Source organism: Doryrhamphus excisus, linkage group LG3, assembly GCF_037039965.1.
Source record: "Doryrhamphus excisus strain RoL-2023G ecotype Guam linkage group LG3, RoL_Dexc_Guam_v1.1, whole genome shotgun sequence".
Taxonomy (NCBI): domain Eukaryota; kingdom Metazoa; phylum Chordata; class Actinopteri; order Syngnathiformes; family Syngnathidae; genus Doryrhamphus; species Doryrhamphus excisus.
The window spans coordinates 3219770-3244412 of record NC_136359.1 but is presented as its reverse complement, the minus strand read 5'-3'; the positions used below and the strand labels follow the sequence as shown (position 1 = coordinate 3244412).

Below are 24643 nucleotides of genomic sequence, written 5' to 3'. Positions count from 1 at the left end.
AGAGAAAATGAGAATAATAGCGGCTGACACATAAAAAGGTGAGCTGAGAAGATAGATGTACACTAAGATGCAAAGGGACGGGAGACAGTGAAGGAGACGGCAAAGATGAGATTAAAGACCCGTGGCGTTGCAGACACATGCTGAGGACGAGGGGGTGGGGGGGGGGGGGGCGAAGAAAGGACGAGAGAGAGGGGGAGATAACGAGGCCTTACATGATGCATTCAAATTATATTTGGGACACTTTTGCCATGGCGTGGCTGTGACAATTATGTTAAAAAAACAACATATTGGGTTGAACCAAACTAGCCGCAACTCTAGACGACATGCAACATGGCTGCCCTTGCTGCTGCTGCACGCACGTCATGAGCACAGCAATTCTGTGTCTATACCAGTCATACCAGGGAAACACGATGAAGCAAAGTTTGGCACATTATCACGAAAACAAACATCACTGTTTATGGGGCCTTTTTTTACACTTACAAAAATTTAACTCACCACACAGCAACTTAACACTCAAAGGTTATACCTCATTTTATAAGTTTAAAATGAGCAAAAAAAACATTTCCTATAGAAAGCATAGATAATTGTGGATGGTACTCCACCAGAGGGAGCCAAGGGGACCTTGAGCCCAAAGCACAGAGGTAGGCTGACGTCATTGCAGCACCCCAATTAATGTTTTGCTCAGACACAATACCTCATTTTACAATTTTAAAATGAAAAAAAAAGATTTCCCATAGAAAGCATAGATAATTTGGATGGTACTCCACCAGAGGGAGCCAGGGGACCTTGATCCCAAAGCACGGTGGTAGGCTGACGTCATTGCAGCACCCCAATTAATGTTTTGCTCAGACACAATACCTCATTTTACAATTTTTAAATGAAAAAAAAAGATTTCGGGGCGGCACGGCGGTCGAGTGGTTAGCGCGCAGACCTCACAGCTAGGAGACCAGGGTTCAATTCCACCCTCGGCCATGTCTGTGTGGAGTTTGCATGTTCCCCGTGCATGCGTGGGTTTTCTCCGGGTACTCCGGTTTCCTCCCACATTCCAAAAACATGCTAGGTTAATTGGCCACTCCAAATTGTCCATAGGTATGAATGTGAGTGTGAATGGTTGTTTGTCTATATGTGCCCTGTGATTGGCTGGCCACCAGTCCAGGGTGTACCCCGCCTCTCGCCCGAAGACAGCTGGGATAGGCTCCCGCGACCCTCGTGAGGAAAAAGCGGTAGAAAATGAATGAATGAATGAATATTAAACCTATATTGGTACATTATTACATATTTGTCAGGTACACCTTTTAGGTGTTAAGTTATTGTGTGATGAATTTGGTGATAGGAAAGTGTTCTCTGTTAAGTTGTTCATTCATTCATTTTCTACCGCTTGTCCTCACAAGGGTCGGGGGGGGGAGAGTGCTGGAGCCTATCCCAGCTGTCTTCGGACTGGTCGCCAGCCAATCACCGGGTTATATACTAATAAAACTGAATTTACGGTAGGAAAGCTGAACTCACAACAAATTTTACAAAATGACATTTATTGCAGGGCTGCACGGCGGACGAGTGGTTAGCGTGCAGACCTCACAGCTAGGAGACCAGGGTTCAATTCCACCATGTGGACTTTGCATGTTCTCCACGTGCATGCGTGGGTTTTCTTCGAGTACTCCGGTTTCCTCCCACATTCCAAAAACATGCTAGGTTAATTAGCGACTCCAAATTGTCCATAGGTATGAATGTGAGTGTGAATGGTTGTTTGTCTATATGTGCCCTGTGATTGGCTGGCGACCAGTTCAGGGTGTATCCCGCCTCTCGCCCGAAGACAGCTGGGATAGGCTCCAGCACCCCCGCGACCCTCGTGAGGATAAGCGGTAGAAAATGAAGGAAGGAAGGAAGGAAGGAAGGAAGGAACAAAGGAACGAACAAAGGAACGAACGAAGGAACGAACGAAGGAACGAACGAAGGAACGAACGAAGGAACGAACGAAGGAACGAACGAAGGAACGAACAAAGGAACGAACAAAGGAACGAACAAAGGAACGAACAAAGGAATGAACAAAGGAACGAACAAAGGAACGAACAAAGGAACGAACAAAGGAACGAACGAACTTCATGTCAAAAAAATCCCAACTATACCTTTAACCACTTCCACACTCTCAATCGCTAGGTTGCATCATCAACATTCTAACGACAGAGCAATAGAATTAAAATCTATCGTAGGCCAAATCGATTGTTTATATCGTTTATATCACCCAGTCCTACTAAGCTAATGAAGTGCGGTTACACAAACAATACACAGAAGAGTAAACACACACGCCAGAAAAGCAAAGTGAGATAAATCTAGCCGGTTCATCTCCAGCTGGAGCCATGCCATCGCTTCTCCAGTCACTCGTCTCGCCTCGGCCCGCTTGCCGTTTTTATGTTCTTCTAACAAGAATGAATGGGCTCCGGCAGGAACAAATACCGTGTATTGCGTGGCCCTGTGTGTGTTTGTAGGAGGAGTGCATGGTGTGCGCAGTCGTATGACAGATGGCGGGACCCCCTCGCTAAGAAGAGGAGCGGAGCGAGGGACTGATGTGTTTCAAGCCCAAATGTGACAGCAGAATCTGTTCAAAGTACTCAGAGAGGCCCCCGCTGCTGTCACTCGTAACGCGATGAGCAAATGTTTACAGCCAATCACACAGCATGACAACATTCACACACAAGCTTTGTGCCGCCTCGCTCTCTGTAGTTTGATAATCATCCATTTGCATCATTGACACTGCTGCTACTTTTGGCTTTAATGACGCATAAGTAAACGTGTGTGTAGAGCGTTGTGTTTGCTTGTTGGAGCGCTTGTTTGCATCGAGTCATGTCGACGCTTGTTGCCTCCTCTGGTCCCTTTTGGCCTTTTTTCAGTGTCGTGTTGTGCACTCTGACTTTATTCGGTTACAGTAGAACATCAAATGTCAAACACAATTACTGCTTGACTCCTAAAGGGAGAAAAGATGTCAACTGATCGGCAACATTTTAGTGCAGGTATGAACTTTCACCTTTATCAAAAATTTCTTATTATTACCTTTCATACACATGAAAATATGGGGTGTAATATGTAAAAAAAAAAGTCACTTTTTTATCGTCTTTCACACATTGTTTGCACATTTGAGATTCTTTTAAAAATAAGAAATGTAAATAAAAAATCTAAAATTAAATTTAAATATATATACATATATAGTATAAATTGTTATCTAAATGATTCATTTAAATCTACATAATATATCTCGGGCTGCACGGTGTTTAAGTGGTTAGCGCCTCACAGCTAGAAGATCTGAGTTCAATTCCACCTCGACCATCTCTGTGTGGAGTTTGGGTTTTCTCCGGGTACCACGGTTTCCTCCCACATTCCAAAAACATGCTAGGTTAATTAGCGACTCCAAATTGTCCATAGGTATGAATGTGAGTGTGAATGGTTGTTTGTCTATATGTGCCCTGTGATTGGCTGGCCACCAGTCCAGGGTGTATCCCGCCTCTCGCCGAAGACAGCTGGGATAGGCTCCAGCACCCCTCGCAACCCTCGTGAAGAAAAGCGGTAGAAAATGAATGAATAATATATCTCTGGCTGCACAGTGGACAAGTGGTTAGCGCCTCACTGCTAGGAGACCCGAGTTCAATTCCACCCTCGGCAATCTCTGTGTGGAGTTTGCATGTTCTCCCCGTGCATGCGTGGGTTTTCTCCGGGTACTCCGGTTTCCTCCCACATTCCAAAAACATGCTAGGTTAATTAGCGACTCCAAATTGTCCATAGGTATGAATGTGAGTGTGAATGGTTGTTTGTCTATATGTGCACTGTGATTGGCTGGCCACCAGTCCAGGGTGTACCCCGCCTCTCGCCCAAAAGACAGCTGGGATAGGCTCCAGCACCCCCGCGACACTCATGAGGATAAGTGGTATAAAATTAATTTATGAACAACTTAACAGAGAACACTTTCCTATCACCAAATTCATCACACAATAACTTAACACCTAAAAGGTGTACCTGACAAATATGTAATAATGTAGCAATATAGGTTTAATATGAATTGGTAAATGGTCTTTCACTTGTGTAGTGATGAATTAATGAATATATCTCGGTAGAGCCGCACAGCTAGGAGACCCGAGTTCAATTCCACCCTCGGTCATCTCTGTGTGGAGTTTGCATGTTCTCCACGTGCATGAGTGGGTTTTCTCCGGGTACTCCGGTTTCCTCCCACATTCCAAAAATATGCTAGGTTAATTCACCCGAAGACAGTTGGGATAGGCTCCAGCACGCCCCGCGCGGGGACCCTTGTTTGGATAAGCGGTAGAAAATGAATGAATGAATGTTAGCGTGATGTTTTCTACACCATCGGTGTTACTTGTCCTTCAATGTGTCCTTGACTTTTGATGCATATTTTTACCCAACAGTGTGTTGAAATTGTGATCATTTTACGACACATCACTTCCTGTGGCTTGTATGTGCACAATCAAAGCAAAAACTAGCAAGACTGTGTTTGTTTAGATTTAACATTGTGGAAACAATGGCATCTTTAAATAAATGCTAATGTTGTTAAATCCCCCAAAACATTCCCATCTCTTTGTTAAAGTGCAGCACGTATAACAAAAGATACGCGGGGGCGCGTGCGTGTGTGTGTGTGTGTGTGTGTGTGGTGAGTGTTGCCAAATGAACATTATGATGTACAGTGTGTTGTTTGTTATGGCTCTGTCTGAGAGACTTTAAGCAAAATGTCAGTTATGTAATTTTTATCAAAAGGCAACCGTGCGATGACGCCGGCCTATTTTAGGGTTGTGTCTTTAAAAAAATAAGACCTCAAACTCTGCATTTAACAAGCAAACTAGTAGTGACTCACAGCCACCCTCCACATCATTGTTTGTTATTTAGCGCAAATATATAAAAGTGTGCGGGTGTTACTGTATGCTGCATTCAAAGACACTTTTTGCATGCCTTGAACCAGATGCGAACCCTTGCATTTACCGCCAAAGAGGAACATGGTGATGTATAGCAGACAGTAAGCAAGCCATGTGGAAAGCAGGTATTGAACGGGGAGTAAGAGCTCCTAACTGCTATTGAGCTGCTGCTGATGACCCCCCCCCGGGCTGAACAAGGCCACTGTTTTCACTGTTTTGACTGATGTGTGCAGACGACATCGGTGATAAACATCAATAGGAAGAAAGCGACGGCGACACGGGTTGACGGTGGCAACAGCTTTATTAAATATTTACATATTTACATATTGACATAAGCCGGTACCAGTGGGAATCTATTATGCTCATTTTCAACCCTTTGTATTGAGTTGTGTACTCCTTTAGAGCAGCTACACACAATAACACGCTTTCTAGATCTTCTAGAATCTGCACCTATTCCAGCTGTATTTCCTTAGATTTCCAAAACGATCTGTTTTAATTTATTCCACCCACGCCCCGCCTTCGGGCATGCCCACTTCGCTGTGATCGGTCACACTCCCAAGCGCTCTCAAGGACTTCTGGGTTACTGCCGAGCCCCACTTTCTAATTTTGCCGTTATAGGAATGATAACACATGAATAGACCATTTGGAGGTCGAGTGGTTAGCGCGCAGACTTCACAGCTAGGAGACACGAGTTCAATTCCAAACTCGGCCATCTCTGTGCGGAGTTTGCATGTTCTCCCCGTGCATTGCATGGTTTCCTCCCACATTCCAAAAACATGCTAGGTTAATTAGCGACTCCAAATTGTCCATAGGTATGAATGTGAGTGTGAATGGTTGTTTGTCTATATGTGCCCTGTGATTGGCTGGCGACCAGTCCAGGGTGTACTCCGCCTCTCGTCTGAAGACAGCTGGGATAGGCTCCAGCATTTATACGATGTGATGACACAACTTCAAAATAGAAATTTTTTAAACTGTAAGAATGACCACATGGTAGAATAAGTGCATTTTATAAGAACTTAGCATGCATCTTTCCCATGTATTAAAGCGCTCCAAGTATGAGTAATAAAATGTGAATTCAGAAATGTCACACGGTGTCACAACACAATGTTGGAATGGAATGGAAGCAACGTGGAGGAAAGGATCTTTAATGAAGCACGAGCAGGCACAGGCACTTACAGGCATGTAAGAGACAAAAAGGCACCGTGGAAAAAACATAAAATGGATAAAAAGTGTGTGTGGGGGGGGGGGGGTGTAGCAGGGTCGCGGAGCGTTTCAGTGACAACAGGAATGAATGAAACAGAACAATGAACCAGCAATGTTCCAACAACTATGCCGGGTTTAAGAACGCCACTGATTGGAAATTGCCGCCAGCTGCTGCACATTGCAACTCCGACGTCAAGCGGCTACAAATTGCATAGGGCAGGAACTCCAAAATAAAAGTGCAGAACCGGAGTCCAAACATGACAAAAAAAAACTTGACGATCTTTTTGTATTAGTTTCACACAATAGAGTCTGAATGATTTGTTTGAATGATTATTTCGTACATTAACTCAATTCAATTTCAGCCATTTTTGCATTCAAAGTCTCCTCAAAGCTACAAGACTCTGTGTCTTTTTACTTCCTGGTTGCTGTGCAGCGTTTATTTATAAGGGAAAGTTGCACAACGAGTTGTTATAAAATGCACTTATGCCACCTTGAGGCAATTTTTCCGTCTTAAAGCTGCTTTATTGTAGAGTTGCATCATCACCTTTTTCTGCCTCTAGCGCCAAAACACGTGAAATTTCAATAAATGTGAGTGAGTGGTCGTGTTGAAAAAAAAAAATATATATATATGTACCGTATCTTCTGGACTATAAGTCACACTATTTTTTATAGGTTGGCTGTTCCTGCAACTTATCCTCCGGAGCGACTTATAAATGAAAAAACTGTTTATGTTACATAAACACTGGGCACCTTTTCTGTTTGTGTTTATTTTTGTGTAGCTGAATAAGCATTGTGTTAGCATATCTTACACCTATTCAGCCTGTTCTCTATTATTTTATTGTAAGAACTTGCCTTCCAAGAGGACGTAATATCTGTTTTGGTCAAGTAGTTTGTAAAATAAATTACCCTCAAAAATGCAACTTATGTATTTTTTTTTCTACGTAATTATACTCCGCAGCGACTTATAGTCCAGAAAACTCGGTAAATACATTTTTGGTAGCGAATGAGTTAAGCCAGCAGGCATGGGAATCTAAAAGCCGGTAAATTGGACCATGACAACGGCAAATGGAAACTTTGAAGATATCCAAAGTTTGGAGCGTCTAGCACCGTTTGTCAACATCTGTAAACAAGGTTTAAAAAAAATAATAATTAAAATATTCCATCTTTGTTTCTCAACACAGAATCGTTCAAAAGACTAGTCGGACAGAGCCTTTGGATGTTTTGTTTCGTTATTACAAGCTTATAATTATTATTTTAACAAGTGACTGTTTGCCTGACCTCTAATTGACTGTCAGGCAAACAGAACCAAAAAAAGAAAAAAATGTTGATTGCAAATATTGTGCTGAATCATCGCCTCTGGCACAACCAAAACAACAGATGTTATTACGTTTTCCCATTATTTTCATATTGTCTAAAACCCATTTGTCATTTTGTAAAATAAATAACAAAAAAAATTGCTTCTGGTGGAAAGTATGACAGTGGAATGACTTATTGTTATCAGAGTTGATGAGGACAATGTGGTAACAAAAAAAATTAAAACAAAGTCGCAGCTTCATTAACTCTCCATTGGCTGTGGACAATGAGGAAAACAAAAACATAATTTAACAAATCAAGCGGAAGCTTTGGACTTTTAGTATTGCTTGATACTGGCGACGAGTGTCACATCTCCTCTGGAGTGTGTCGACGACTTGTGATTTAAAAAAAACAAGGCCTCCATTTTACCATTTTATTCACGTAACACTGCATACTTGTGGACAAAGTGTGGACAATTTCAACGTAACACAAAAAAAGCCATGGAACTTCTCATGTGACACACTTAGATGACAAGTTTTGATGATTAGTGGTGGGTAAAACCGGTTATATCAGTGAATCGGATAATTCCGGTTCATTCTGTAAAAAGATCCGTTCGTTTCTGTCATTTCGGTTAATTGGTCGTTAGTCTGTGATCTCCCCCTGTGTATAAACCAGCCGTGTTCGAGTCGATCCGTTCACTCATGTTCACGTTCGCTCCGACTCAACAGCGCAACAACCCGTGATGACTAGTGGTGTGTCGGTCATGAACGAACGGGCTAAAATAACTAGTTCTTTTTTCTGAACTGAATGAACGCGGTTACCGACAGTGTTGGTCAATTTCTCGGTATCGGTCTTTCACTCAGCTAACGCCACCCACCAACTGACAATAGGATAAGAGATAGTCCCGCCTTGCAAAAGCAACGGTGAACTGACTCTCCAGCCAATCAAATAAAAAAGCTTTTGCAACTGAACGGACTGAACGGGTATTTTAGGGGCGGTGACCTCGTTCATTCCGTTCACAAAAAAGAACTCATTCTTTTGACCCGTTTGTTCATGACCGACACACCACTATTGATGTTGTTCATTAAGGCTGTAGGGGCCTATAAGATCAGTCCCCCCCCCCAAAAAATATATATATATATATTGGTATTTTACCAGCATAAATAAAATACATCAATACTTGAATTAGCTTGGCTGACTTTTCAACTCATTCAATCCCAGCCATGTTTTAAAAAGAACCCCTTCGGTATTGACAATTTTAGACGATTTTGACAGATCTTTCAAGGCAAACATATTATTGTGTTCTATGACTATATAAACATGGAATCTACCGAAAGAAAGACTAGACTCCGGTCTTTCATCAGAAAAAAAAAAGTTTGTTTCTACCTATTGCGGTTTTTTAGTAATCAGACATAGAACATAGGGAAGTTTCAGGAAAATATCGGTTCCTGACTAAAATAGGGACACATCAAGTTTTTTTGTGAAAACATAGAATATGTAGACTTGTCATGACAGCTTGAATATCTAAATCAGGGGTCTCAAACTCGCGGCCCGCGGGCCAAATGCGGCACACAGGACGCTAGTTTGAGGTCCCCGCCTTGGTATGAAAGTTTAATGTTAGTGCGACCCGCGCAAGTTTGATATGGATGCTGTATGGTATCATGTACCCAGAAAAAAATATTAAGTTTGATTAATGTTCATGTTAAAGGTTAAATAACTGTTAATAGTTAACCTCCCTAGCCGTGTGGAAGTGGTAAGTTTTTGGCTATTTAAGTTTAAAGGAAATAACTTGAAGGTTACCGTTTAGGTCTCTAGCGCTCTAGTTTGCGAGTTAGCATGTGTCTCAAGACCCTGCAATCGGAACCAAAGCAAAGTTTTTTTTATTTTATTTTTATTTTTTTGGAAAACTTGATGCAGCCCAGTCTCACCCAGACCCTAGCTCCAGTGGCCCCCAAGTAAATTGAGTTTGAGACCCCTGATTTAGACATTGTCACTGATGCAATTCCTATTGTGTTATTATGTTATGGATGCTTTCCTGCCTCATATACTTGCCAAAATGGCGGGTAACTTCTCCCCAATGTGGACTCTCCTCTACCTCCCTGGATGCTGAGGTTGAATTCTTTCATTCGGTTGGATGTAAGCCCATCAGCCTCTTTGATACTTAGTACACCTCATCCTGCATCCAAGACACTGTGATCCAATTTAGGCCTGCTGGCAGATGCTCAGAAAAAACAGGACAGTATTTTATATTGTATTTTATATTTCATAAGGAATGATACCATAATTGTCAAAAAAAAATGCATGATTATAAATAAGTATAGTAAGTATAAGTGAGTGCTTGTGATGCTGATGACTATATGATGGCTGCATGATGCAATTCTTTCCCTCCCCGGGTACCTCTGTCAAGTTTCCAAATACGCCCCCGATGTCTGCATAATGCTTTTTACTTGTTGTCTGACTTTAATTGCAGATAAGCTTTTAGAGGATGACATAAAAACGCTACTTTGTGTCACCAAACATTAACCCAGTTAAGAGTGTGCAGCTCACAGGACCAAAAGTGTCCAAAATAATCCACTAGACAGAAATTCTTAAGGGATGAATACTAAAATATTCCCGTTAGAGTAAGGGGTAGTCAAAGTGCGGCTCGGGGGGCCAAAAATATATAACACAAAGCTGTGGCTGTTTTGTTCCGATAGCATAACACAAGGGGGTCGGCAACCTTTCGCATCAAAAATTAGTCATTTGTGACTCATTCATTCATTCATTAATTTTCTACCACTTTTTCCTCACGAGGGTTGCGGGGGTGCTGGAGCCTATCCCAGCTGTCTTCGGGCGAGAGGCGGGGTACACCCTGGACTGGTGGCCAGCCAATCACAGGGCACATATAGACAAACAACCATTCACACTCACATTCATACCTATGGACAATTTGGAGTCGCTAATTAACCTAGCATGTTTTTGGAATGTGGGAGGAAACCATGCAATGCACGGGGAGAACGTGCAAACTCCACACAGAGATGACAGAGGGTTTTTTTCTCCAGCTTAAGGGTTGTGGGACAGGGGTGCTGGAGCCTATCCTAGCTGTCTTCGGGCACAGCCAATCACAGGTCACATATAGACAAACAACCATTCACACTCACATTCATACCTACGGACAATTTGGAGTCGCCAATTAACCTAGCATGTTTTTGGAATGTGGGAGGAAACCATGCAATGCACGGGGAGAACGTGCAAACTCCACACAGAGATGACTGAGGGTTTTTTTTTCTACAGCTTAAGGGTCGTGGGACGGGGGTGCTGGAGCCTATCCTAGCTGTCTTTGGGCACAGCCAATCACAGGTCACATATAGACAAACAACCATTCACACTCACATTCATACCTATGGACAATTTGGAGTCGCTAATTAACCTAGCATGTTTTTGGAATGTGGGAGGAAACCATGCAATGCACGGGGAGAACATGCAAACTCCACACAGAGATGACCGAGGGTGTTTTTCTCCAGCTTAAGGGTCGTGGGACAGGGGGTGCTGGAGCCTATCCCAGCTGCCTTTGGGCGAGAGGCGGGGTACACCCTGGATGCCAGCCAATCACAATGCACATATAGACAAACAACCATTCACACTCACATTCATACCTATGGACAATTTGGAGTCGCTAATTAACCTAGCATGTTTTTGGAATGTGGGAGGAAACCATGGCTGAGAGTGGAGGGAGGGAGGAAGGAAGGAAGGAAGGAAGGAAGGAAGGAAGGAAGGAAGGAAGGAAGGAAGGAAGGAAGGAAGGACTCCACACAAAGATGGCCGAGAGTGGAATTGAACTCGGGTCTCCTAGCTGTGGAGGAAGGAAGGAAGGAAGGAAGGAAGGAAGGAAGGAAGGAAGGAAGGACTCCACACAAGGACTCCACACAAAGATTGCCGAGAGTGGAATTGAACTCGGGTCTCCTAGCTGTGGAGGAAGGAAGGAAGGAAGGAAGCAAGGAAGGAAGGAAGCAAGGAAGCAAGGAAGGAAGGAAGGACTCCACACAAGGATTGCCGAGAGTGGAATTGAACTCGGGTCTCCTAGCTGTGGAGGAAGGAAGGAAGGAAGGAATGAAGCAAGGAAGCAAGCAAGGAAGGAAGGAAGGAAGGAAGGAAGGAAGGACTCTACACAAGGACTCCACCCAAAGATGGCCGAGAGTGGAATTGAACTCGGGTCTCCTAGCTGTGAAGGAAGCAAGGAAGGAAGGAAGCAAGGAAGGAAGGAAGGATTCCACAGAAGGACTCCACAAAAAGATGGACGAGAGTGGAATTGAACTCCGGTTTTCTAGCTGTGGAGGAAGGAAGGAAGGAAGGAAGGAAGGAAGCAAGGAAGGAAGGAAGGAAGGAAGAGAGGAAGGAAACAAGGGAGGAAGGAAGGAAGGAAGGAAGGAAGGAGGAAACCGGAGTACCCGGAGAAAAAACCCACGCATGCACGGGGGAGAACATGCAAACTCCACACAGAGATGGCCGAGGGTGGAATCGAACCCTGGTCCTCCTAGCTGTGAGGTCTAACCACTCGACCGCCGTGCCGCCCTCATTTGTGACTGTTTCCACTAAATTAAAACTTTAATTTAAATAAATTTACAACATACCAAATCTCACATAATTTATTTTACCCGAAACTGTACAGCTTCAGAGTCAGTGTAGAATCTCATCATTTATCATTATAATTTTTTTCTGCAACATTTTATTACACAATAAGATGAATACTGTAGAAATAAAGTAGTTATACCACGTTCCCGTTTACACACTCCATTGCTTTTGGCTTATTTGGTTCTATTTAAGCTGCTTCCCCTGCGTGCCGAGGTGCCACCCAGCTCGCTACATGCATTATTTGACTTAATCAATGTTGTCATCCCTGCCTAGTCTGCATAGTACAAGGGGTGAGGGAGGGGTAGAGATGCTCATGGACCAGGGCAGGACCAGGAACAGTGTGTCAAGTCAAACTAATCCAGAGCCTAAACTTGAGTTTAGTTCAACAACTTTACATGACTTTGTAACATTTAAATCACCCAAAGTTTTTAGTAAGTTTAGTAGGTAAGTTTTTTTATTTTTTTTTAATTTTTAAATTTATTTTTAATTTTTATTTTTTTTATTTATTTATTTTTTAAAAATTTTTATTAAAAAAAAAAAGTATTTTTTTTTGTTTTTTTGAAGTGAACCCTGAAAGAAGTTTGGGATGGCTCAAAACGCTGTGTTTCAGAAGGCGTGGTAAAGCTGTCCCTTTGTGATGTCACAGAAGTGGACGTCCTTATATGGTTTTTTTAGTCAGGAAGCACTTTGGATATGTAACCAATCACAGTGGAGTGCGAATTATCATCATTCATAATTTCATAATGAATTCATAATAGTTAATAATTTATTATTTATGTCTGTAGCATTTATCCCAAATTCAACATGATTATAGTTTAATAAATACCTGATCGATATTAAATAGGGAGTCGTCTTTTATTATTTAACAAATACAACAGTATCTGATATCATTTATCGTGAATATCCTGTGCCTTTTTACTCAATTGCAATGACTTTTTGAATCACCCAATTAATCAATTTAATCAATTCGATTGTTATCGCAGGCTCTCGTCACAACACGGGCTGTTTCAAAATTGTTACATAATCATATCATCGGGATAAATGAAGGGAAATTAGAGAAATATAAAACAATGTGAGCCCACATGGTTATGGTTCGTGTCTAGAAGACAACACCGAAGTTTTCCTTAAGTGCCATTAAAGCTGCCAAGCAAAAATATGTCACACTCCTTTTCTCGCCTGCTTCAAGGTTGTGAGTTTTTTTTCCTCTCGGGGTGCTAAAATGTGTCATTCCGTGGCATACGAGGAATGATTTCCAGCGTGTTTTGCACAAGCCGACAAGAGGAGCCATCATTACGGCGGCAGCCATGCTCTAATTGCTGTTTGCTAAACAACATTTTTCCAATTTACTCTAATTGGAGCGGCGCCGGATTGAATTAACTTGCAGACTAATGTTCATGTTCATGGTAATGCTTTCATTTTATTTCAACATACATGCTTTTTACTTTGACGTACATGACAATTCCACATGTCCAAAAGTAATAATAAGAAGCAGCGCTTAGTGCACCCCCCCCCCTGAAACTCCTCCACATCAATTGCTAATACATCAATAGCCATGCCAGCATGCTGAGTGAAACTATGGGACATCTTCACTAAGGGACTCAATGTTCCAATATGAACAAACAGTACAAGTCATTCATTCATTTCATTTTTCGGGGGTGCTGGAGCCTATCCCAGCTGTCTTCGGGCACCCTGGACTGGTGGTCAGCCAATCAGGAAAATCAAGCGGCCGACCTCGCACCGCCAGAACTGATTTAGTTTTTACTTTATTTGCCTTTTATTTAACCTACAAATGTGTCACAGGACACATATAGACAAACAACCATTCACACTCACATTCATACTTATGGACAATTTGGAGTCGCTAATTAACCTAGCATGTTTTTGGAATGTGGGAGGAAACCGGAGTACCCGGAGAAAACCCTGCGCATGCACGGGGAGAACATGCAAACGCCACACAGAGATGGTGGAATCGAACCCGGGTCTCCGAGCTGTGTGGCCTGCGTGTTAACCACAAATTTATCACAAATTTATTATTTTTGTCCATCCATCCGCTTATACTCACTTGGGTGGTGAGTATGCTGGAGCCTATCCCAGCTGAGTTTTTGGGGCAAAAATCGGGGTAGCCCTAATTTTTATTAGAATTGTATAAGTAACTGTTATATTTGTTCACTTCCTGCTTTCCAAATATAGTTTTAATTTTTTTTTTTTTTTTTTATTTTGTTTTAATTTTTTTTTAATTTATTATTGTTTTTTTAATTTTTATTTAGAAAATTAGCCTAATAAACCATGTTTCCAATGTCTGTTTATTAATTGCATACAGTGTACATATTGTGCATACACTGTACTGTGTATGCAATATTGACAGTAACAAATAACTTCAAAGAACCGGTCGATTAAATAAGCAACTAAATGATTTGTCACCTCTTTCTTCTCTCCAGCTTGCGAGCTGATGAACCGCGGCATCCTGGCCCTGGTCAGCTCCATCGGCTGCATGTCGGCCGGCAGCCTCCAGACTCTGGCCGACGGCATGCACATCCCCCACCTCTTCATTCAGCGCTCCACAGCGGGCACACCTCGCTCGGCCTGCCCGCCCACCAGCCGCAGCCACGGGGCCGACGACTACACGCTGATGGTGCGCCCGCCCGTTTATCTCAACGAGGTCATCATGCAGGTGGTGTCCGAGTACAGCTGGCAAAAGTTTGTGCTTTTCTACGACTCGGATTTTGGTAAGTAACTTTGTAGTACCAGTGGTATATTTGGATATTAGTGAGCTACTGGCTATATGCTTAAATCAGGAACCCTGTCCTATTTTTCCTCATGGTGTCATGTGCGTGCCGTGCAGAATTAGGTATAGACACGTTTTGCAGGATTTATAGCAGGGGTCTCAAACACGCGACCCGCGGGCCAAATGTGGCCCGCAGGACACTAGTTTGAGGCCCCCGCCTTGATATGAAAGTTTAATGTTAGTCCCAGAAAAAAAAGTATTACGTTTGATTCATGTTCATGTTAAAGGTTAAATAACTGTTAATAGTTATCCTCCCTATCCGTGTGGAAGTGGTAAGTTTTTGGCTATTTAAGTTTAAAGGAAATAACTTGAAGGCTACCGTTTAGGTCGCTAGCTCTCTAGTTTGCGAGTTAGCATGTGTCTCAAGACCCTGCAGTTGCGCAATATGTTGTAAATAAAAAGAGTATAAATGTGACTATAGTCGTGTTTTATTTTTTGTGTAGCTGAATAACCATTGGGGCTGCACGGTGGTTGAGTGGTTAGCGCGCTGACCTCACACCTAGGAGACTCAAGTTCAATCCCACCTTCGGCTATCTGTGTGGAGTTGGCATGTTCTCCACGTGCATGCGTGGGTTATTTACATTACAGCCAGTACCAGTTGGAATCTATTATGCTCATTTTCAACCCTTTGCATTGAGTTGTGTACTCCTATAGAGCAGCTACACACAATAACATGCCAGAATCTACACTATTCCAGCTGTATTTCCTTAGATTTCCAAAATGATCTGTTTTAATTTATTCCACCCACGGACCGCCTTCGGGCATGCCCACTCCGCTGTGATTGGTCACACTCCCAGCGCTCTCAAGGACTTCTGGGCTACTGCCGAGCCCCTCTTTCTAATTTTGCAGTTATAGGAATGATAATACATGAATAGACCATTTTGAGGTCGAGTGGTTAGCGCGCAGACCTCACAGCTAGGAGACCAGGGTTCAATTCCACCCTCGGCCATCTCTGTGTGGAGTTTGCATGTTCTCCCCGTGCATGCGTGGGTTTTCTCCGGGTACTCCGGTTTCCTCCCACATTCCAAAAACATGCTAGGTTAATTAGCGACTCCAAATTGTCCATAGGTATGAATGTGAGTGTGAATGGTTGTTTGTCTATATGTGCCCTGTGATTGGCTGGCCACCAGTCCACCGATGCTACTGTCTAAGATGTGAAGGATCGTGAAGAAGCATCGCTATTTTGCAAGCGAGAAGGGTGTCATCATTAGGCTCAGTGTGGCTAGAAAATACACGTCGTCAAGGCTGTTTTACAATATCACCCCTCCATTTTCCTTCATCTGCATCCTGGTGTGGGGGTAATTTAGCTGTGAGTCATACAGACGGGGGGGGGATGATTGATGCATTGCTACTAATGGGCTCAACCTCAAAAGTATGTTTCTCTTTGAAAGCGTGGAGTAGTTTATGTGGAAAACACCAGCTGTGACGGCATCCATCAGATGCGGTGGACAAGCTTGAGTCCATAAAGAGCTCTGTGATAGTTTCCTGCCTTTGGTGATTCACTCCTGAATGACTTTCTCGTGGCCTTAATGAGCTTTTGCATTGTACTCCATTAGATACAATGCAATGCGCGGTCGTCATCGATCTCCAATGGGAATGCTGCTAGGGTGGGATTTGTTTTTTGAAATGCATCCCCAGTCAACTCATTAAAGCAGTTTATCAGCGCTCTAAATATTTCATAGGGAAAGCATCTTCAAATGAGTGAGCTGCAGGAAGCGGTTTATATACTGGATTAATATTGAATGGTGACTAATGCAGCCCTTGTGGAAAGGCTCGACCGCCATGGTTAAATCACCCACGTAAACTACATGGAAGTTGTGAACTGTGAACTTATCTTGCAGATGCGGGAAGCCATGTAATGATTCTGCATCACAATGTGGCCGCAGACTGTACAGTAAATTCCCACGACACCTGAACATAATGATCGTATCGACCTGAATACAACCAATTATTTGTATGATCCCCAGTAGGTGGAAACATCAAGTCAAGGTTCTGATGCGCCGACCCAAACAAACAAAACGGAAATGTTTGAGGAATGGTTTGTGGTGGCTTTTCTCCCTGTCACTCACTGAAAAATTCATGATCTCAAACCCGATCAAGAATTGCTAAACATTTCGCTTACTCGGTCTAGAAAGCTTTTGGAGCCAGGGTTGGACCAAAAAATGGTAATGGTGATGGTTTTATTTGGTTTTGAACATCAGATTACAATTGAATGCATCACATAATCAGTTCCACATGTCCGAAAGGAGTAGGAAGAAGCAAAGCTTATTAAATCCTACCCCTCCATCTGGTACTTTTACAATCAGTAACTGTTACATTTGTTCACTTCCTGCTTTCATAATATAGTTTAAGTTTTTTTTTTTGGTTTTTGGTTTTATTTTTTTTCAACTTTTATTTTTTTCATTTTTTTTTAAATTTTTACTACTATTTTTATTATTTTTATTTGTACTCCGGTTTCCAAAAACATGCTATGTTAATTGGTAATGGTAATGCTTTTATTTCATTTGAACATGCATCAGATTACAATTGAATGCATCCCATAATCAGTTCCCAGTTCCACATGTCCGAAAGGAGTAGGAAGAAGCAAAGCTTATTAAATCCTACCCCTCCATTTGGTACTTTTACAATCAGTAACTGTTACATTTGTTCACTTCCTGCTTTCCATAATATAAATATTTACATTTTTTTTTTTTTTTGTCAAGTACACTTGACCCAGTCTCACAAGTCCAAAATGTGTACCAAAATAATATAAACAAACCCCAGTATGGACCGTCATTTTTGGTACGTTTTTGTACACGATTGCACACAACAAACTACATTGTTTGCGCCGTGCTGCATAATTCCGCGGAATCAATTGTCCAAACAAAATCACACCACACAAGTACAGCGATGTACTTTCCCATGAATCAATGCAAACAGTCACTCTGTGGTCCTGAATTAGATACGAGTGACATACTGTGTATACAGTAGGTCGAAAGTACTAACTCGAAATGTAACCCCAAATGGTCAGGTTCAATACCCAATGGACACACAAATACATACATAACCCAAGAACCCATGTGTGATGCCCTCTGTGGCTTGTGGTCATCGGTTTACCACACAAATCCACTGAGGGTTTGGGGCGAGCTGTTCAGCCGGCCACAGAAGACGCTCGTTTAAGCCATCACACTCGCTCCCGAGTGGCCTCACCCGTTGTCCACGGAGAACGGGAAGCATCAGAAAAAAAGCTGGAAAAAGATGGCCTTTTAAGATGATACCAGTGCTCCCAGAAGGCGTCGCCTCCTTTAGAGAACAGACAGTGCTCTCAAATGTTGCCATGATGTAAGTGTCCACCTGCTTATTGTCAGTGTCAGTGAAAAACACATGTTTTCTGTCACTTTTCTTTTTGCCATTTATTTGTAGCTCTTATCCCATTTTTTTTATATTGTGTAACAGCGGTGGAAAAGTTGATATATTTTGTTTTTGCCGTCAAGCCACTGACGAGAAAAATGTTCATTATTGTTCCACCAAAGACTTTTAAAGCTGTAACAGGACTCCCACTCTCAAAGCGATTATCTGATCGGTTAAAAGTCCCATCCAAGCCTGACATGATCAATCGAGTGACACCACAGTGGGTGGACATTCATTCATTCATCCATTCATCCATTCATCCATTCATCCATTCATCCATTCATCCATTCATCCATTCATCCATTCATCCATTCATCCATTCATCCATTCATCCATTCATCCATTCATCCATTCATTCATCCATTCCTTCCTTCATTCCTTCCTTCCTTCCTTCCTTCCTTCCTTCCTTCCTTCCTTCCTTTCTTCCTTCCTTCCTTCCTTCCTTGTTTCCTTCCTTGTTTCCTTCCTTCCTTTCTTCCTTCCTTCTTTCCTTGTTTCCTTCCTTCCTTCCTTCCTTGCTTCCTTCCATGCTTCCTTCCATGCTTCCTTCCTTCCTTCCTTCATTCATTCCTTCCTTCCTTCCTTGTTTCCTTCCTCCCTTCCTTCCTTCCTCCCTTCCTTCCTTCCTTCCTTCCTTCCTTCCTTCCTTCCTCCACAGCTAGGAGACTTCCACTCTCGTCCATCTTTTTGTGGAGTCCTTCTGTGGAGTCCTTCCTTCCTTCCTTCCTTCCTTCCTTCCTTGCTTCCTTCCTTGCTTCCTTCTTTCCTTGCTTCCTTCACAGCTAGGAGACCCGAGTTCAATTCCACTCTCGGCCATCTTTGGGTGGAGTCCTTGTGTAGAGTCCTTCCTTCCTTCCTTCCTTCCTTGCTTCCTTGCTTCCTTGCTTCCTTCCTTCCTTCCTTCCTTCCTCCACAGCTAGGAGACCCGAGTTCAATTCCACTCTCGGCAATCCTTGTGTGGAGTCCTTCCTTCCTTCCTTGCTTCCTTGCTTCCTTCCTTCCTTCCTTCCTTCCTTCCTTCCTTCCTTCCTTCCTCCACAGCTAGGAGACCCGAGTTCAATTCCACTCTCGGCAATCTTTGTGTGGAGTCCTTGTGTGGAGTCCTTCCTTCCTTCCTTCCTTCCTTCCTTCCTCCACAGCTAGGAGACCCGAGTTCAATTCCACTCTCGGCCATCTTTGTGTGGAGTCCTTCCTTCCTTCCTTCCTTCCTTCCTTCCTTCCTTCCTTCCTCCCTCCCTCCACTCTCAGCCATGGTTTCCTCCCACATTCCAAAAACATGCTAGGTTAATTAGCGACTCCAAATTGTCCATAGGTATGAATGTGAGTGTGAATGGTTGTTTGTCTATATGTGCCCTGTGATTGGCTGGCGACCAGTCCAGGGTGTACCCCGCCTCTCGCCCGAAGACAGCTGGGATAGGCTCCAGCACCCCCGATGAATGTATGAATGTTTCCAATAATGAAGTTTTGCGATCGCTGAGTGTTTTCTAAAACTGACTTTTTTATTCACTAATTTCTTTTGGTTGCAGATTGCCAGCACTCTGTAAACACGGGCCTACATATCCAGAAGTCCTTAGGAGCGCTTGGGATTTTGACCAATCTGCAGAATCTAAAAGATCTAGAAATCTTTCCGTGTTATGGTTATTGTGTGTAACTGCTCTATAGGAGTCCACAGCTCAATACAAAGAGTCAAAAATTATCATAATAATAGGTCGGTTTTAAGTGCCCGGCAGCACTCATGCAGCTACAGTCACTATACCTTGCTTCTCATTTGTGTTGCCAGATATTTAGACAATCACTGCGTTGTCAAAACAACACATACCGAGGTTCCACTATAGCAATACTAGAACAGAAAAAAAAACATTTTTATGTGAGAGTGGGTTATCAGACAAAAAAAAGGGCAAATAGCTAAAGTGTTGTAAAAATAATATTTTATCTTTCTAATGATGCGCTCATAGATCTTCAAGTACACGCTTGCAAGCCTCTCCAAGGAAAAAGGAAAGCGTGTCCAGGATTAATAAAAATACTGTAGAGGCTTGAATTTAAGAAGCGGCTGACTAAACTAAAGTGAGAGTGGTGCTCTTGATCTCAGTGGACTTCATATAGAATCTAACAGCCTGGAAACCAAAGGCTGAGGAGGAGAGGCTACTTTGGGGATTTTTTTTCCTCTCCCTACTGGTTACACAGACAGGTTTGCTGCTTGGAAGAGCAATAGTTTTGCATCGTTAATGAATCCATAATTTTGTTCACAGTGAGGCAAAACCTCTCTACATATTTTAGGTTATTATTATTATTATTATTATGCTGAGAAAAAAGGCTTTCAATGGTACTGGTTGGTCTACGATCATACCCTCAAATACCGTCATTAGCGTTAGATAATGACCAAATGGACAAAAATGGCCGAAATACGTTTTCTCTGTAAGGTTGCTGGGCCGATGAAATGAATTATGAATATTATTTTCATTTATTTGTCATTTCATGTGCTTTTATTTGCTAGTTCAGTTGCTTTTTACATAAAATTATAATCTCCTAAGATCTTGAAGGTCACTGACGGGAGTAATGTCCTTGAACGTTTGGCATATCAATCAAAATTTCATTAGTGTGAATATTAAACGTTTTCATTAATTACAGGTCATATGACATGGATCCTTGACAGTAAGAGTGTCATACTGGTACTGCACTAATTTCAGTGATGGGAATTCACCATTGGGGAGAATCCATGTATGACGGGGGTGTCCGCAGAGTTAGAGGCCTGCGGATTGACAAAAACAAAAGATTCAAAATATTAAAATTAAAACCAGCTCATGGCAACAAAGTATGTACAGTCGCTCCCTCACTCTGACGTATTTTTTTTTTCTAAAATTAATCATTGATCGCTGATTTGTGGTTTACTATGACCTATAATTAGTCCAAAGAAATATATATTTATGTAAATGTTGCATATTATTGACCTAAATTAAACATTTTTAAGCATAAAAATCTATTCTAAATGAACTAAAATACACTTAAATAAATAAATATAATTAAATAAATAAAAAACACAGATACAAGATGTTGATGAACTGTCTGCATTAGCCACTAAGTGTCACTATAAATAAGCACCATATAATAAGTGGCCTTAAATGGCTCTTAATAGGTCCTAAATGGCTTATTTTGTCTTATTATATCGACTATATTGGGTAATATGAGTGTAAAAATAACTATAGGGGTGTTATTTTATGTTTAGAGGGCTCTAATAACAATGTAAATTATATTTAGAAAGTCAGTAACTACTTGGGCGGCACGGCGGTATAGTGGTTAGCGCACAGACCTCACAGCTAGGAGGACCAGGGTTCGATTCCACCCTCGGCCATCTCTGTGTGGAGTTTGCATGTTCTCCCCGTGCATGCGGGGGTTTTCTCCGGGTACTCCGGTTTCCTCCCACATTCCAAAAACATGCTAGGTTAATTAGCGACTCCAAATTGTCCATAGGTATGAATGTGAGTGTGAATGGTTGTTTGTCTATATGTGCCCTGTGATTGGCTGTCCCCGCCTTTCGCCTGAAGTCAGCTGGGATAGGCTCCAGCATACCCCCACAATCCTAGTGAGGATAAGCGGCCTAGAAACTTACAAGAAAGTTGAAATAGTTAACAGAACTGGAAAATCAGCTGAAATTTTGCAAGAATAAAGTCAAAATATTGAGGAAAATAAAAAAAGAATAAACTTTTGGTAATTTAAATATTTTATTTAAATATTTTTTAAATATTATGGCTCACCCTCGTGAGCAAAAGCGGTAGAAAATGAATATTTAGAAAGTCATAAACAGGTACAGTAACTACGAAAATATTCTGTTTATTGAATCCTACTTCGCGGAAATTCACATGGGGTTCAGAATAACCACCTCACAGTTTATTTTTGCATTTATTTCCAATTTTTTTTATTAGTATTAGTATTAGTCAGTGCCACGTCTGACGTGGACATGAAAGAGTTAACTGCTGGTCACTAACCAAAAAGAGCAGCACCTATAGAGGCAGGCAAGTGTGGGTTCTTACAGCATGTTGTAAAACCCTGAAGTGAAATAAAAGCCAAAAGTGATGGGGTTGGGGGTGTTAGATGGTGGGATTACAAGATTTGGGATAATGGCTGAAGGTGATATATATACTGCCAAGGTGCAAAGCCCTTTATAGAGAGTGCCATGTTTTGTTCGAAGTGTTGGTTCAGCTCCTTCGGGTCAACTCTTGAGAAGGATTTTTAAGAAAAATAAAGTCAAGGAGGAGGAGAAAAGGAATAAAAGTACAGCGTAGTACTAGATCTAAAAGAATAGATAATCGTAAGCTTTTTTTGTTTGTTTAGTTTTTAGGAAACTTGTATGACTTGTAAGCTCCATGCATGATTGAAAAGGAACTCTGAGCTGAGTCTTGACGTGCAGGAGGAAGAACAGCCAGAGGTGTAGGCCGTAGGAAAGTCAAAGCACACCAAGAAATGTCCAACAGCAGAACTAAAATGAGCGGCTGTTATGCAAGAGGCAGCCGCACGCATTTGCTACACTAAGAATGGATTGTTTTTTAAATTTAGAATCATATTTTCCCCAACTGCTGCAGAGTAGTAGCCCACATTATATTACATAATTTAGAACGTGTATTTAGCATTTTTCTATACAAGAAGTAATTTTAAAAATCTAAGCTATGGCATCGCTGCTATGAGTGCACATTGGGTGCTTTATGCACACCATAAACCTTGCAATCCAACTTGTACTCTGTTTTCCCAGCGTCACATGCTCGCAACACGCGTCTGCTTTTTCCATCAGAGTTCAACGTAATGGTAATGATAATAGTTTTATTTCATTTGAACGTACATCAGATTGCAATTGAATGCATCACATAATCAGTTCACAGTTCCACATGTCCAAAAGGAGTAGGAAGAAGCAAAGCTTATTAAATCCTACCCCTCCATCTGGTACTTTTACAATCAGTAACTGTTACATTTGTTCACTTCCTGCCTTTATAATATAATTAAATAAAAAAATTAAATTTATTTACATTTTTATTTACAATTCTTTTGTATTTTTTTATATTTTTTTGTATTTGTATTTATTTTTTGTCACATACCAAAGTATGAGGTGATATGACCGCACAATGACATAATGAGTACCATAGTAACTGTCAATATAGTGATGTCAATATAGTGATATTTTGATCTGACAAATCTTAAGTACGTTTAATCAAATGTAAAATCGCTATATATGTATATATACACATTTGATTTTGCGATCGTGTTTTGATCTGACAAATCTTAAGTATGTTTAATCAAATGTGTATATATACATATATAGCGATTCTACATTTGATTAAACGTACTTAAGGAGTAGGAAGTAGGATGTCCAAAAGGAGTAGGAAGAAGCAAAGCTTATTAAATCCGACCCCTCCATCTGGTACTTTTACAATCAGTAACTGTTACATTTGTTCACTTCCTGCCTTTATAATATAATTAAATAAAAAAATATAATTTATTAAAAATTTTTTAATTTTTTTTTATTTTTTTAATTTTTTTGTATTTTTATTTATTTTTTTGTCACGTACCGAAGTACGAGGTGATATGACCACACAATGACATAATGAGTACCATAGTAACTGTCAATATAGTGATGTCAATATAGTGATATTTTGATCTGACAAATTTTAAGTACGTTTAATCAAATGTGTATATATACGTATATAGCGATTCTACATTTGATTAAACATACTTAAGATTTGTCAGATCAAAACACGATCGCAGCATATGACTTGTATAAAAATATTTGATGCCATTTCGGAGATTCACTACTTCCTGGTACTGGACTCTAACCATCACGGGAAAAGAAAATGGAGTAATAGTAGAACCTAATAACACACCCCATGATGATATTGTACCTAAATCACAGAAATACGCTGTGCTAAATTTTGTGTTTGTGTTGTTCCCCAAAATTGCTGACATTTGCCACATTGTGTCGTGTTTGAATATCCTTCCTGTCATCATCTTATTACCTCGTTAATCCTCCAAAATGGTTCATTAACATAAACACAGCGTAACCCTCCCACCCACCATCCCCACCACCCCCGTCGTGTCTTCTTAAGTCCAATCAATCTCGCTAATTGCAATAGCATGACACCGGCAATGGTGGCAATGTCACCTGTTTTCATATCAAATACATGACATCATTTAGCGGCTGCTTTACATACCGCACACGCAGGCAAACGTACGTATATACATTATTAGCGGGGGCGGTATCAAGCAAAGTATCTTCATTAGAATTACCTAGACTTGCATGCACCTCATTCATTGTCGAGGCACTCAAGTGTATCCCAGTTATGTTATATCCTGTAGATCATTACAATTCTACGGAAAAACGCTAAACAACTTCCTGTGTTGTCATGGTAATGGTTTCATTTCATTTGAACATGCATCAGATTACAATTGAATGCATCACATAATCAGT

At 41.4% G+C, this 24643-nt stretch overlaps 1 protein-coding gene across 5 annotated transcripts in view; it reads left to right on the top strand.

Annotated features, from left to right (window-relative positions):
- Positions 1-24643, top strand: part of grid2 (glutamate receptor, ionotropic, delta 2) — a 487185-nt gene that overhangs the window by 270242 nt on the left and 192300 nt on the right. For all 5 annotated transcript variants that reach the window (XR_009129664.2, XM_058071482.2, XM_058071485.2 and 2 more), the window contains exon 3: positions 14456-14743. Coding sequence is in view for 4 of the 5 variants with exons in the window: in XM_058071482.2 (XP_057927465.2) it covers positions 14456-14743 (288 nt within the window). In the remaining variant the exon portion in view is untranslated. The remainder of the gene's footprint in view (positions 1-14455; positions 14744-24643) is intronic.